Raw genomic sequence first — 15,862 nt, 5'->3', positions numbered from 1 at the left:
AGAACCAATACACGTAACCTCACTGAAAATTCATTTATCACAGACACAAACGTACTTAAAATGAGTTCTTACCTGTTGTAGGCTCTGGAGGCCTCCATGAAGGACAGGAAAAGGGACCTGGAAGACCTGTTGGCTCATTCTATAGAGCTACAGAGACGGCAGCAGCTGTTGCCTCAGGAAAAGGTCCCTGTTTCCATAGTAAAATGATTCAATAAAGAAATACTGCTAATTGTAGCATATAATTATAGCATATTGCACCGTTTAAGTGCCACTAAAAGGGTAATTATAGGTAATTTTACTTCCTATAATTTATTGAAGTTTAATTGATTGTTTTATTAAAAGCTAAAAATGCTCTGTTTCTTGTTGCTAATATTTTGTACTAAATAATTACATGCATGTTCCATGTGTGTAGAGTAAGGTAGAGGAGCTGGCAGCTGATTGGAAAGCTCTGGATGGGCGACTGAGGGAATCTCTCCAGCCACCTGTCTCTCCATGGACACAGCACCATCATGCCGTTGTGCACCAGCAGCTTGGTAAAGATAACTAGGAATGCACTTAATTTAAAGCTTGATTTCTCTACTAACTCTCTATTTATGGTACATCAATGATGTAGGGATGAAAACACTCAACATGGTCCCAATGAAGTATTAAGCCTTTAATGAGACAGACAAAATGAGATACTGGGTCATTAACAAGAAACCACAAACATAAATATGTACTCGTATTAGAGGTAATAAGTACTCAGGTGGCAGATTTGAAATTCCTTATTGGCCTGGCTTAATCTGCAGCATGACAATGCATGATGAAATAACAAATAACAGGTGAGCAACAAAGTCCTGGTTGTGAAACACTAAAACAAGCCCTGGTGCCTCATTCATCATGATTTAGTGTGATGCCACTGTCCTCTGAGAGCTACGTGACAGCACCTCCTCTCTCACTTTAACATCTTCAATGTGCATTGCATCATTTCCTTTTAAAGAAGCCCCATATGTCAACATTACTTTTTCGCCCCTGCTCCAGTGTCTGCGGTCCCCTCAGCCGTGCAGATGGCCAGCCTGGTGAGCGAGGACCCCCACCACCAGACCCCGCACACACCGGACACCGTGGCGCCCACCGACCTCAACGAGACAGCCACCGAACTGGCAGACTGGCTACTTCTCATCACACAGATGCTTAAGTCAAATATTGTTACTGTGGGGGACACGGAGGAGATCAGGGCCACTATGGGACGTCTTCAGGTGAGAAATGGGGAGCGGAGAGGACAGACGGAACATTTTTTAATGGAGTAGTTTTATTGTGAAATTGAACTGCCAAATACAATCCTATGAGCTACACACTTCCTCTGACTGTGTATGTGTGTATTTGTGCCTCATCCTGACAGGTGACGAAAAGTGACCTGGAACAGCGTCACCCTCAGCTAGAGGACATTTTCACCCTGGCACAGAACATCAAAAACAAGACCTCTAATCTGGACGTTCGCACATCCATTACGGAGAAACGTATGTACAAAGTAGGATGATCATACTAGAAAGCCACTGAATAGTTTGATAAAAAGATGTCACCAGATAGTAATACCACATTAGCTGCTCCAAAGACGGAAACAATACTACTGTACTAGTGTAGATTTCTTCTTTTCTCAGGATTTGTTTATTGTTTTTATTTCTAATTGGTTTGGTTTCAAACAGCGTTAGTATTCATGCTCATCACTTAAGTTACCATCATTACTTTCTGTGTGTCTCTTCTTGTTGAATATGTATCTGTCTCTGTCTCTAGTGGAGAGGGTTCGCAGCCAGTGGGACAGCACTCAGTATGGTGTTGAGGCACGGCTCCAGCAGCTGGACAACATGATTGGCCACAGCAACCAGTGGGAGGAGCAGAGGAAGGAGGTGAAAGCTCTAATTGGGCACAACGAAGGACGTTTCCACAACCTTCTTCAGCAGTCCAGAGATCCCCTGACTAAACAGCTTGCTGACAACAAGGTTAGGGAAAGGTTTCACTGCTAAACTTTCTCTCCATGTCCTCTGGGTGTCTTAACGCCTGTCCTTCCTGAGGTCATTTACTGTGATTCCTTATCCCTGCTATTATGGTAAACTAGGAATGTACTCAAAGGAATTTGTCTGCTCACTTTGCTAATAGAGAGAAAAATTTTACAGCAAACCAAACTTACTTTACAAAGTATTAGAAGTCCTTTATACAGATGTATAACTCTGTACACGGTGGGAATGAATAAATCACTTCTCTGCAGTATCACTTTGAACCTTAATAACATTCGTACACCCCCATCATCCATCATTTTAATTTGAGATGATGACTTGGCGGAGGGTTTCTGGAAACGTTCTGCCTCATGAGTTTGTCTGACACATTACAGGTACCAAACACTAGAGGGCAACTGAGTTTAACAGAATCCAGCACATTAGATATACAGCTTATGTGCTCCTGGTTTGTGTGGTCTTGTGATGATGAGTAATTGTCCATTTAAAATAGTGAAGTGTAGCTTTTTGTTAAAGAACAAGACCCTGGGGGTCATATACGGATGACTTATTTGCTAATGGTAAATTTAAAATAATAATCTGGCCTCATGAATAACAGCTGGGTCTTATGTAACCTGCTTGATTAACTAGAGGTTAAAATAACAATGTCAGATAGCTGAGCGGTAGAATAACAAATTTCTTTTGTGTTTTTAGTGCCTGAATTTTAATTAAGTTTTTATTAAGTTCATATAATAGGTCATTAATATTCTTGCATAGCAATTTGTCTAACTAAAGCAGATACCAATACACAACAATATATAGCAATAACAGTGCATGTAAATAAGTGGTATAAAAAAAGTATTGCCAACAGGGGCCTTGTACACTGACACTTAATGGTTGAGTCACATCTGTCACATTTTCACTGTCATGATGATCCTAATGCCTCCATGTTGATTGTTTTACAGGCGTTCCTCCAAGACCTGGGCCGCGGCCAAGCTACAGTTGTGGCCTTCAACGAGCTGTCCAGTCATCTTTTGCAGGAGTACTCCACCGACGACACCAGGAGGATTAAAGAGGTCACAGATAAACACAACGCTGCCTGGAAGAGCATCAACAATAGGTGCACACAAACTCGCCTGTTCTCCCTGCACAAATATTTTGATTGCGTCACATGACTGGCTTATTTTCATGCAAGTTTTTAGTTGTCTGCTAACTGCTACAGTAGTAAAAATCATAAATCATGTGTTTTTCATTTATCATCGCTTATTTGACTCATTGTTACTGGTTGGCAGAGCGAGTGACCGTCACGCCCTGCTAGACAGTGAACTAAAGGGCCTGCAGATGTCTCTCAGGGAGTTGGAGTCCTTCCTCAAATGGCTCCAGGAGGCAGAGACTACAGTCAATGTTCTGGCCGACGCCTCCCAGAGGGAAGACCTGTCGCAGGACTCCACCCATGTGAAAGAGCTGAGGCGACAACTGGAGGTAGGGCTGTAGAGATAATGTGTGTATGTGTGGACTTTATGCACAGGTGCTAGCCTATTATCTCAGTGTCATCCTTCATTAAGGCATCCTTCACCAGTAGAACTGAGGCAGGGGTGTGTGTGTAGGTGCATCCACGTGTAAGCTACTGGTTATAGATGTGTGAATGAGAGGTCATGCAGAAGGCGTGTTGAGTGCTTGTATGCATTGAGTGCGGCTCATTGATCCTCTTGTCCTATGCTGCTTAGGAATTCTGTGTGTGTGTGTGTGTGTTTGCTACCCCTATAATAGCTTGTCATTTACCCAGACCTTCTCTCAGGGATCTGTTGACGCACATCATCTTATACTCTATGTAAGGTTTTAATCCCAAAATCACTTCACCCTTTCAACAGATAAAATGGGCACTAATCTAATTTTTTTATTTTTTTATTTTTTTTACATCCTAATGAAGTTGAAAGGTCTTCTTTAAAAATGCTGACCTTGCCAGCCTTGCACTCATCTCTTTCGGGTTTATATGCTGTAGGGCTTTTATTTGCACAATCTTCTTTTTCTTTCAGAAATGGTCAATTATTTGATGTATGTGTGTTTATCCAAGCTTTAAATAAACTTCTTGTCCCTGAGAAAAAGCTGCAATGTTGTACATCTTTCAGAACCAAAAGCTTAAGTCCAGTAATAACATTCTTGGCTACGTTTTCTTGAATCCCACAGTGCTATCGCTCCCATTTCCAGTGTCCAATTATTTAAAAACAGGCCAAGGTTATGGAGAAAAATTACAATGAATAACTGCATGAATGGCCACAAAGATTTCTGAGGATTCATTTACAGCTCATTGTTGAGGCCTGGCTGGGTTTTGTCTTGGTCTAATACAGTTCAGATCGTTGAGGAGAAATGGATATTGTTATCACGTTTATCTGCCAGTTACAGTGATCTATATTTGTTCTGTTGAACATCATCCATCATTATAAACCCTTTCAAAATTTCAAAGGACAAATACTGCATACTATTGGATTTTATTCAGAAGAAGTCTGTCAAAGTCACCGCAAAGGTCAACTGTGTGGTAAATATTGTAAAAAAGTAACTACCTTGAAATTCTCAGTCAAACGCTAATCTCAAGAAATATTGGCACACCAGCATATCAGTGGGTCTGAATTGGTCATCTCCCCACTGTCTTTATCAGTATCCTCCTTTTTTTCTCTCATTTCCATCTCTGGCTCAGTTGGAGTTGAGATTGATGGATGGCACTGATGCCTAGAAGGTGGGATACTGAAACAGAGATAGGCTAGGAGCCTTTAGAGATGTGAGTCGACATAGTTGTCTCCCCAACTTTTTTATTAACTCACAATGACTGCTCTGCCACTGTTGAGTTTTGGGTTACTTTTTGGCCACAGGCCATTGTAATTATTACTGCTGTTTTCATATTAAGCCCACAGTTGGTGAGTTAGGAGCAGTGACTAATACAAATGTAGCACATTAACTGACATTTCCTGAAAATGTGGAGGCGGAATGAATTATGAACAAAACTCTAGGCCCTGACTCGTGATGCACTAATGATAGACCGGACCGCAGGAATCACGACTTTTCCTGAAAATTAAAACCACTGTGGCGTGTCTGATAAATAGTTCGGCATTTTGGGAAATACAATTATTTGCTTTCTTGCTGAGAGTGAGATGAGAATATTGACACCGCTCCTGTGTCTGTCTGTTTAGGTATAAGTTACTGTCAAGAGGTGGTTAGCTTAGCTTAGCTTAACATAAAGACCGGAAAAGGGGGAAATGCTAACCTGACTCCGTCCAGTGTTCAAAATTATGCCTAAGAGAACCTCTAAAGCTCACTAATAAACACCTGAATCTCTGTTTAAGATTGATACCACTCTTTTGTCTGTTCATAAAGTATGGAGGCTTGTGCCAGGAGGTGATGAGCTTGGCATAGCGTAAAGAAAGTGGTCGGGAGCAGTAAACTCATGTTCGCCAAGAAACAATTACACCACCAAAATTGTTGTTATACAAAAAGTTAACTAGGGAGCTGTAGAGTTGTTGGCAGGTTTTAATCTCTGAACTTTTGAGAGAAACAAACTAACTGTTTTCCCTTGCCAACCACTAAGCTAAGCTAATTACCTTCCAGCTCTAGCTAAATACGCACTGTACAGACATGAGAGTGTATGATTATACTAATCATAGTATAATCAAATCAATCATAATATCATTTTCCAACATATTTTCCATTAATATGTGTTTGCTTATAGATACTGTAGATTGGACACATTTTAAACATAGTCTTTTTAAAATGGTTAACTGTAATACTGTTTCATGATCTTGGCGATGGACTTTCACATGAGTTATATAGATACAATCTTCTATTACAGTATATGTCATTCTATAATGCATTGTCTATATTCAATATATTGTGGCTTAGCTTATTTTCTGGAAACTTGAATTAGCAAATCCTGTGTAAAGCCGATCTTGTCATAAAGCAGTCCTGCTCATTAATTTGCAACATAGTCCAACACAACCAGAGACATTAAAGGAATAATTACCTTTGTGGGAAAGGTATCGCAAACTCATTTTCCATCATCTCATTGTATATAATGTCATATCACCTGACTCTTACTGGAGCTGGTATATGGTATATAAGTCCCTTCATCAGACCACATCACACATGTGCACACATGTTGGAACATATAGCAATAATGACATCAAGTAAAAAAACAAAGCTGGAGGAGCTGCTTTTATCAAGCTTAACTTTTTGGGCTATGGGCATTAGATTTAGACAGACATGCCACCTACAACCTCTGCCTCTTAGTTGAGACCTGGTACTGTCAGTGCCATTAAGACAGAGCCAACAAAACACTCAGTCAGTCTTCCTTGTAATTCCCTGTGAAGCGGAGTCGATACTCTGTGGAATGACTGAAATGGACGCTGTAGCCAGTTAAACCTTGTCTAAACAGAGCTCTTCAGTAAGCTCATCGTGATCCCCTCTCCTAGTGACTGTGTGTGTGTGTGTGTGTGTGTGTGTGTGTGTGTGTGTGTATCTCTGCTTGAGCCTGTCAGTAAATGATGGTTACTGGCTGCGTACGTAAGCTGCATGTTGGTTTAAAGGAATTTGTTTGTGTTCAATTCCCCCCTCTGCCTTGGTGTCTCCGCTGATTTGTATAAAGAGACGAGGCAAACAGGGAGCAAAATGCTGTAATGCTTCCTGTAGTGTTACCATTTGTGTATGTGTGCCAGTTTGTGCTCATTATTAATGCATGAATCATAGTTACGGGGGAACCGTTGGTGTGAACCGTGGTGCTCTTGGGGCGACACAGAGGTTTTCATACTAACTTCAAATAAATACCTCTTGTATTGCGGCCGGGAGAGAGGGAGTGTTTTTCAGCAACTCAAAACAAATATAAGTCAACAGAAAGAGTCATAGACAACATGAAGAGGTTTAAAATACCCACCTGTGCGTAATACTGTGTGGTCAGTAGCTCTGCAGGAGCTAAGCAGCTGCTTTATGATAATCTCTGCTGATTGTGCACATATCTGTGCTTATATGTGACTCTTTTTCTTTTCTCCTGCCTGTTTATCTCTTGATATCATCTCTCCAGTACTTGTGTGCTTCCAACAGATTTATTCCCTACAGATTTAGCCGTTTTCTGCATCGATAAAAGATGCTTAAAAGACTTAATCTTTTCATGACCTTGCCCCTCCTACCGTCTCTCCTTCTGCTCTACTTTCCTTCCACTTTTCCATCACGTCGTCGTAGATCTGCAGTTTTCCATATGTGCGCAGGTGTCTTGAGACTGAGACAACGGCCATGTCAATCTCCATTTGCTGAGGAAGACTGTAAGATGCGAATGAAAAAGCGAGTAAGTGCTTGATTTGTTTTGTTAAACTAGTGTTTCTATGTTCGACAGATCTCGGCTTTGTGAGATATATGTAAGTTGGTTTTTTTTTGTCAGTTTGGTAGGGCGAATGGCTTTAGACACTACAATACTCATGAGCCTCAGCTGCCGTTGCTACTGTATGGAGAGGGAGGTGCAAATCAGAACTGTAGTGGATTAAAATTCATTGTTGTTGCAATTGGAAATTCGCTGAATTCACCCATTGACCCTTAATCTGAAAGTCAACTGTTTTACGATGTTTTAATGGATTTCTTCATAGCGTCATTTTTTGTTTTAGTTCAGCATTAGTGGCACACATGCCCAGAATTTAAGCTCTGTGATTTCTTACCAAAATGGTCCTAGTTAACTTGTCTACGTAAGTACACAGTGGCTTTTTTTAAAGAAACAGATATTTGCTAATACAGTTACTCAGGTTTAGATGTCATGATTTCACCAGATGAGTTTCATGTCCATCCAAGCTGTGGAAGTGCTCCAACTTTCAGTCACTAACAAGCAGGCAATGAATGGGACATTTACTGGACTCTTGAAATAACTCCTCCCTCTTTGTAACTCTATTGTGTGTGTGCATCTCATCTGTGTAGTTCTTGCTCAGTCCTCCTTTCTCACTGTTGCGCTCTCTCCCTCTCTCTCTCTCCCTCTCTCTCTCTCTCTCTCTTACGCTTTCTCTCCTTGCCTGTCTCTGGCTCATTGATCTGTTGGTTGCCTTGCGTAATGTCATTCTCCTATCACGGCAGAGGCAGTGTTTGTCGTCCTTTACACTGCTGCTTTTGATCCGTCTCTCTCTCTCTGTCCTCTCTCTTTCTTCTCCGCTTTCTCTCTCTCTTTCTGTGGTCCAGTAGAAGTACTATCTCCCTCCCTTTCTCTCACTCATTCCCTCGCTTTCTCTTTCTCTCTCCAGATCAGTAGTAGCTAGTAAAAAGTGAACCGTGTAACGACCAGCTTCTCTTCTCGTCCAGTGCAACTCGTGCCTTCCTCTCTCTTTTTCCTCTGTTTGCCGGCACTTTCCACTCTTCCTCTCCAGTCTCCCTGTTGAATTTCTTTTTTTCTTCTTCTCATCTTCTTCTTCATTTCCTTTTTCTTCGTCACCCTCCTCTGACTCTGCAGGGTGCCGTCACAAGTGATTTGTTTGATTCTCTTCTGGCTCTGCAGTCGGGGGTGCTCGTGTGAATGTCCGCGTGGAGGAGAAAGTGAGTGTCTCGTCTTGTCCTGCTCGCCTGCATCATCGTGTGAGTGTGTGTGTGTGTGTGTGTGTGTGTGTGTGTGTGCATGCTCAGAGGTGTTTATAAAGAGAGAGAGAGAGAGAGAGCGCTAAATGAGGTTACACTCACTGTGTGTAGCGTCTGTGTATGTGTGACGAAACATGGAGGCATGCTGAGCTAAGTACGCTTGCGAGTGTGTGTGTTTTTCCCTATCTCTGCGTGTGCATGTGTGTGTGTGCGCATCACGTCAGCTTGGCTGGGGTCTGGTCGGCTGGCTAGGGAGAGGGAGAACAATATGAGTGGGGTAGGGCAGTGCTAGCATGCGGACCAGGAGCAGGCTGCTACAGACTTGTAGCAGTCTTAAGATGATGGCCATGGTCCGGACCTCCCTCCAGAAAGTGGTGGTCTTCCTACACAGGCTCCAGAGGATGGCCATCTCCTCGCCGCGCTACCAGAAACTCTGCAAGGTATGTGGACTCAGGAGAGAGAGCGGGCTAGAGGATAGAGAGTTTCTGTTCCCGTTATTTTTTTTCTTTTAATACATTGGATGGAAATTAGTTTTAAACTTGTAACGTGCAGTTTTTTTTTATTAATGATTTGACTTTGCTCTCAAAACTTTCATCGTCTTGCATGTTTTGGAGTATGTTCGAAGCTTTTGGATTTGCTTTTGAGACTATTTTTACTAATCTAAAAGCTGCTTGTGTTTGCGTACGCCTATCAGCAGATTGCCTCAAAGTTTTCGCTGGGTATATGTATTTTTTTCAGTACAAATGTCCTTTCTTTTCAAAAATAAGGAGTGGCTCACCAAGTAGTCAATCTTTGCCTCATCCATCGTTTCTCCTCTATTTTTATTTTTTTTTATTCATGAGTCATTTGGTTGTCAAGACATTCTGTTCCAGTCGATGTTGTTCAGGGACTCTGTCACCTCCACAGTATGTTGTTGTTTTATATTTTTATATATATATATATATATATATATATCTTTTTTCTGCATACAAAATAATAATTCCAACTGTGCATCCCTGTTGTGGTGTTTGTGTGCACGCTTTATATTTTTATATTTTTGTCTGTATACGCTCCGTTTTTGAAGTAGGTTTTGACTTTATAGTGGTGCAGGCATAAACAAACTAACAAGGCAGAGAAGAGCATGTGTTGCTGTTTTTGAGTAAGAATACTGTATTTATGCAGTTTATGCTTGTGAGAGGCATCCTGACAGGATATATTGTGTTAGTGAAAGGAGAGGCGAGTTCCTCAGTGGTGAAAGGATTGATGACAGAGTTTGCTCTATAAAGGCCGCAATGAACAATTAAGTCTCTTAATTAAAGTTGTTACCTGAGTTTGTAATGGTGAAGTCATTTAGATGCTGAAATCACACACAGCTGAACGTGTTGCTGCCACACACATACATTTGAATTGATTTACCAGACTTGATGTTTAATGAAAAATGAAAAAGTGAGTTGTATCACTCTCCAACCTGTTACAGCTGTTTTGTTTGGCTCTATCAATTTCTCCTTAGAGGAAACGGCTACTGGAGTGTGGTGGACATTGGTGCCATTTTGACCCACTGTTGATCATTATTGGTCTTCATTGCTGTCTCTCTTGCATTACACAACATTGACCCTCTCTCTGTCAGAGGGCAGGGGGAACCAGCTGTTGGGATTTGACAGTGTGATGCATCAGACTAGTTTCTGATTGCTTGCCAGCTTCAATCATGCCTCAACAAACATGTGCTGGTTCGACTTAATCCATCTTTAATCCATAAATCCATTGCTCTTTAGTGCTCCTCCCTTATTTCTGCTGCCTGTGTTTGGTTGTTTGTCAGTCTTTGTATTTTTGCCAAAGCGTGAGCAAGGGTAAATTCTGTTTACCATATTTTACAGGTGCTTTGCTTACCTCTCTAGTTTCTTAAGCAAAAAAACCCCTGCAAAAACCAACAGAACACAGGGATGAGAAATGAAAAATGGAGAGACAAATGCAAGAATAAGCGATAAACATTAGGCATAAATACTTGTTCATGCTCTTTTCTCAGTTGTTTATCTTGTGAATGCTGTGCGTGCTACAGCTTGTTTAGCCAATTCTGGGCAAAATCATATCCTTCCTGTAAACTTGCATGTGTACAGTATTTGCAGAATCAACACTTACTCTTTCTTCCTCTGTAAACTTACTCAACTCTGGAGTTGAACTGATAATTTGGCTCCATTCAACATCCTTAGAGGCCAGACCTTCTCAGATTGCGTCCCTACCGGTAGGAGGCATAAGTCATTCTATACTCGATTAACCTCCCCGGGGTTGCATCAGTCATTCCAGCTTCGTTTGGCCTTCCCTTGGGGGAATCAGTGATGCCGGACTTGTCCTGCCTCCCTGGGGTGCGCTCACTGGCTGCCAGACTGGAACAGTGACTTCACGATGATGGATTTGCTTGGGGCCCACCCTCTGGGGTCCAGCCATTCTTTCTGCGACAGGACAGTGCTGCTCCTAAAACAGCCCACCTGACTATTGTCTGATTCAGGATAGTACATAAAAACAAACAAACAAACAAAAAAACTAGTGGCCCTTCATTAAGCAGATTTTTATGAATTAGTACTAAATTTAACCTCTGTAATTACTCTAAGTAGGAAAATAACTTGAGAGAAGTTTTGAAAAGCATTAAATTTAACATACTTTTTTCCTGGCTTGAGGAACATGCTGTGTTCATGCCATCCTGTATCTGAAAAGAAATCTACATAAAACAATATTCTGCTGATCTGACTGACCAAGTCAGCATTCTTCCTGTCATCAGACTCACATGAAGGCTATAAATTACATGCAGGCTGTATTTTACTCAAAGCCAAGCTTATCTTTTAAAACATATTGACCTCTGTCATATTGGTCCTCACTATGTCTTCACAGTGGCAGGATAGTACAGGGTGACCGCTGTGCCTGCTCACCAAGCTATGAATGATGGGAAGTTTATAAAATGTACTGAGTCATAACCTTCTTGTCGTTTTTCTGTTAATCGTGCTTTGCTAGTAGCTTTTGAGTGTATATGTGTTTGTGTGCCCCTTTAACAGTGCTCATTAGGCTGATGTATAATACTGAGCTTTGCAGACTTTGCAAACAGAAGCCATTAAACTTGAACAGTTTTTAGAATTGCATCTATTATTTGGTGCTTAAATTGTTTTCTTCTCACACTTTCCCAATTTAAAGCAATTATGTTTAATGAGGTTGTAGGCTATTGGAGTATTTGTACATCTATACAGTGTTCCCTAAGGCTTTGTTTATGTGTACGCTCCTACAGTATATTTTTCCCCACACACGGAATCGCACTGACTCCCATTAAAGATATCATACTAAAGGCCCTAAATGTAAATGTGAGGTTCTCTGAATCCTTGGAACGTCCTGATTCTTTTCATCTTCCTCTAGCCTCGTGTTTCTTGCTTCTTCTGTGCTTGCATGCTTGTGACATGAGTAGTTTATTGGTAAAGAGTGCCTCTGAGTAGCGTGCCTTGTTAGTTTGGACTGAGGCATACAGTGGGCCCCTGCAGCTCATTTCATCTCCTGGCGTTTGCTCTGCTCTGTCTCTCTGTGTGTAATCACTAGCTGAGAATTGGCTGAAGGGCCCACCTCTCTCCTGAGGAGTGTCCTCCTACTCTCATTACTGTGGCATTGGCTCCTAGTGTGTGTGTGTGTGTGTGTGTGTGTGTGTGTGTCTAGCCAAAACCCACTTTAGAAACAGCCCTAAAGCACTGACAATGTGGAGTCATGCCTCATCTTTCCTATTGTTTGTTTGGCAAATACTTTGGCCTTTGGGCTCCACACTCCATCTACCTTTGCTTGCGGCTCACTGCTACCCCAGGACAGGTGACTCAGGCATGGGCATGGTGCCCAGTGGCCTGACCTCCCCGTCCTTGAGCTCCACTGGGGTCTTCTGGGTTATTAGCAAGTGTTAGCATTAGCAGACAGAGCCGCAGGTGCAGGGTAACCCCCCCCCCCCGGTAACCTGGAAATAACAGATATTTTCTTTCACGCAAGCTTAGACACATAGTTTACGGACACACATGCCCACAATGCATTTTGTTCTCCCTCGCACTTCAATACACACACGCATGCACACTCAGATGCACACATGTACTCACTCAAGCACAAGTATACACACACACGCACACACAGTCTCACTTAGTCTGCACCAAGCCTGGTGATGAGTCACAGGCGGGAGAATTATGTGGATTCATAAATGCAGATCATTTAAATTCATCAAGATGGTAGTGGGAGAGAGCAGGGACAATAAAAGAACATGAAGATGGGATTCCGCTCCCAATCAACATTACAAGTAAATCACCGCAGATGGACTCCAAATTGGTGGTAGTGGCGATATGAAATTGCACTTAAATCACTGATATGGCCCAGAGATAAGCAGCTCTTCTGTTCAATTGCCGTTACTGCAGCAAGTGACCATTCAGTTAGGAGGAGATGAGGAGAAACTCGCCAAGTGATTGACAAATGCCATCCTGGGATTAGATTAAATATGTAATAAACTACATTTTATATTATTAGATGCAAATATACATGGAGAGAAAGTCCTTCAACCCCACGCCTCTCTCACTCTCTCACTCTCTCTCACACTCACACACTCACACACACACACACATCCACATCCAGTAAGCCCATTTATTGAGCCAGTAATGCATGTGTGTGCTAGGTTTGGGTTTTTTGTGCGCACACTTCCATTAGTGGCTTTCAGGCAGGTCCCGACAGCAAGCTCACCCTGCTAATGCCTATGTGGTTTATCATCAGATAGACTTCATGGTGCTGGAAAGCTCTGTAACCACCCAGCCCAAAAACATGTGATCAGGGATCCGGGTAAACAACTGTTTGGGGAACAGGACAGACGCAAAGCTTTCCATGGAGAATTGCACGTGTATTTATATTATGGTTGCATTAATATAGGTAGGTAGGATTATTGTCACAATATAACAAGTTATAGAGTGAAATTGAGTTTTGTGACTCCCTTCTGCTGCATAGTAGTCAATATACATTAATACAGAATCAGTTATAAAAAATGGTAAACAGAAATAAACTATCATCACTGGAGTAGTGCTGAGGATGAGTTAGAGTTTAAGAGTCTGATAGCTTGGGGGAAAAAGCTGCTCTGCAGTCTGGTGGTGTGGCAGCAGAAACTGTTGTATCTCTTCCCAGAAGGAAGCAGGGTGAACAGGCTATGGCTGGGTGGGCACTGTCCTTTAGTATCCTTTGGGCTCTGCGTAGGCACCTCACCTCACCGATATCACTGATGCTCAGGAGATGGGTACCAATGATCTTCTGGGCAGTTTTAATCACCCGCTGCAGAGCCCTCCGGTCCTGGGCCGCGCACATCCCATGACGGTTTGTGATGTTTCCAATCAGGATGCTTTCTATTGCTCCTCTGTAAAAGCTGGCAAGAACTTGGCACGGGAATTTGCCTTCTTAAGCTTCCTCAAGAAATATAGTCGTTTCTGAGCTTTCTTCACCAGTGTGGAGATGTGAGACGAAACGTCAGGTTCTCTGTGATGCTAATTCCCAGGAACTTGAAACTATTTACCTGCTCCACCTCAGCTCCACTGATGTAGACAAGAGTGTATATCTTAATCGCCTTCTTCCTAAAATCAGTGATCAGCTCCTTGGTTTTGCTGATGTTGAGCAGTCGGTTGTTCTCTGAGCACCACTCTTCAATGAATGATAGTGGCTATTTTGAATCAGGTGGGAACCCTCTCCTGAGACAGCGAGATGGTGAAAATGTCAGTAATAACTTGCTGATTGGCACAGGTTTTTAGTACACGACCAGGAATGTTATCAGGCCCAGCTGATTTACTCATATTCACTCTCAGCAGGACTCTCCTCACATCTGCTGTGGATACTGACAGTGGCCGGTCCTCTGGAGGTGAATTAGACTCAAAGCGAGCATAAAAAGTGTTAAGTTCATCTGGTAATGTGGCCTCACACATGATGGGGGAGCTCCTGTTTTTGTAGTCAGTGATGTTTTTGATGACCTGCCACATTTCTTTGGGGTTGTTGGTGTTGAGGTCTCTCTCCAGTCTCTGCTGATATCTCCGCTTTGCCTCCCTGATGCCAGCTTTCAGTCTCGCTCTGGCGGTACTTTAAGCTTCTTTATCACACGACCGAAAAAGAAGCTTTTTTGGCTCTGGACAGAGTCCTCACCTCTCCATTCATCCAGGCCTTCTGAATGTGGAATTATTTTATCATTTTAGTGATCATACAACACATTTGCTGATGTATGATGTATTCCTCATGGTTGATGTCGCTCTCCTGGGCAGCGACCTCTCTGAACATACTCCAATCTGTGCTCCCAAAACAGTCCTGTAGAGCTGCTGTAGATTCATCTGTCTACACTTTGACTGTTTTAATTTTTGGTGTGACCTTTTTAATCAGCTGGGTGTAAGTGGGCTGAAAAAGCAGAGAAATATGGTCTGATAAACCAAAATGGGGACGGGCGCGGGCTTTGTAGCTGCCAGGAATATTGGTGTGGACGTGGTCCAGCGTGTTCGTTCCTCTGGTACTGGTACTGTTCTAAGATCTGTTTGATTAAAATTACCAGCAACAATAAAAACACCATCAGGTTGTTTTGTCATTTTACTGCTGATGACCTCATACAGTTCCTGTAGTGCATTTTTTTAATTTGCATCTGGAGGAATGTAAACAGCAACGACAAAAACACTTGAGAATTCTCTGGGCAGATTTTATGGCCGACATCTCAACATTAAAAATTCCACATCTGATAAACATTGTCCGTCCATTTTAGCTGCGTTTGAGCCATGGTTTGAGCACTAAGCATGATTTATGTAGATACACAGTCGTCCTCCCCTTGTCTTACTGGACTCTAGTGTCCTGGCTGAGCAGAATAAACTCCTTCCGTCAAGTGTGACAGCTTCCTCAGGTACGCTGCTATGCAGCCAGGTCTCTGTGAAGATGAGGGCACTGCAGTCTCTGCTTTCCCGTTGCTGGCCATGGAGACAAGTGATATTTATAATATTATATTATATTTAATCAATTACAGTTCTCTGCATTGATTAAACATGAAATAATAATCGAAGTGTTTAGTTTTCAAAGCTGAATATGAATATGTAAACAAGAAAATGCTGTTAATGCTAACTTTCAGTACAGTGCTTGATTTTATACTTGCTGCAGGCGCATTTCAGATGGACTGGGAGACTTGCTTGCTTTCAGACAGCAGGCTCGGCCAGAACTCTCCAACTCACCTGACATTATGATCTATGGCCGGCCCAGACTTCCCACGCCGGTTCACAACAAGTTGACACAGGATAGAGATTACGATGTCCTGCAGGTTCAGTGGACAC

The 15,862-nt window shown here is 42.3% G+C and overlaps 1 protein-coding gene across 12 annotated transcripts in view; it reads left to right on the top strand.

Moving 5' to 3' along the window:
* Positions 1–15,862, top strand: part of utrn (utrophin) — a 190,445-nt gene that overhangs the window by 62,572 nt on the left and 112,011 nt on the right. For 11 of the 12 annotated variants that reach the window (XM_038726943.1, XM_038726936.1, XM_038726938.1 and 8 more), the window contains 7 exons: positions 82–183; positions 413–533; positions 1,021–1,238; positions 1,382–1,499; positions 1,774–1,979; positions 2,936–3,090; positions 3,263–3,452. In XM_038726943.1, the coding sequence (XP_038582871.1) occupies positions 82–183; positions 413–533; positions 1,021–1,238; positions 1,382–1,499; positions 1,774–1,979; positions 2,936–3,090; positions 3,263–3,452 (1,110 nt within the window). Of the gene's footprint in view, positions 1–81; positions 184–412; positions 534–1,020; positions 1,239–1,381; positions 1,500–1,773; positions 1,980–2,935; positions 3,091–3,262; positions 3,453–8,148; positions 8,999–15,862 lie in introns of those variants that run through there. The other variant, XM_038726947.1, reaches the window with a different exon arrangement.

The sequence above is a fragment of the Micropterus salmoides genome, unplaced genomic scaffold (genome assembly GCF_014851395.1).
Source record: "Micropterus salmoides isolate LMB-PRFRI ecotype aquatic unplaced genomic scaffold, ASM1485139v1 Ms_hic_scaffold_18, whole genome shotgun sequence".
Classification (NCBI taxonomy): domain Eukaryota; kingdom Metazoa; phylum Chordata; class Actinopteri; order Centrarchiformes; family Centrarchidae; genus Micropterus; species Micropterus salmoides.
This window is presented reverse-complemented; position numbering and strand designations above follow the sequence as displayed.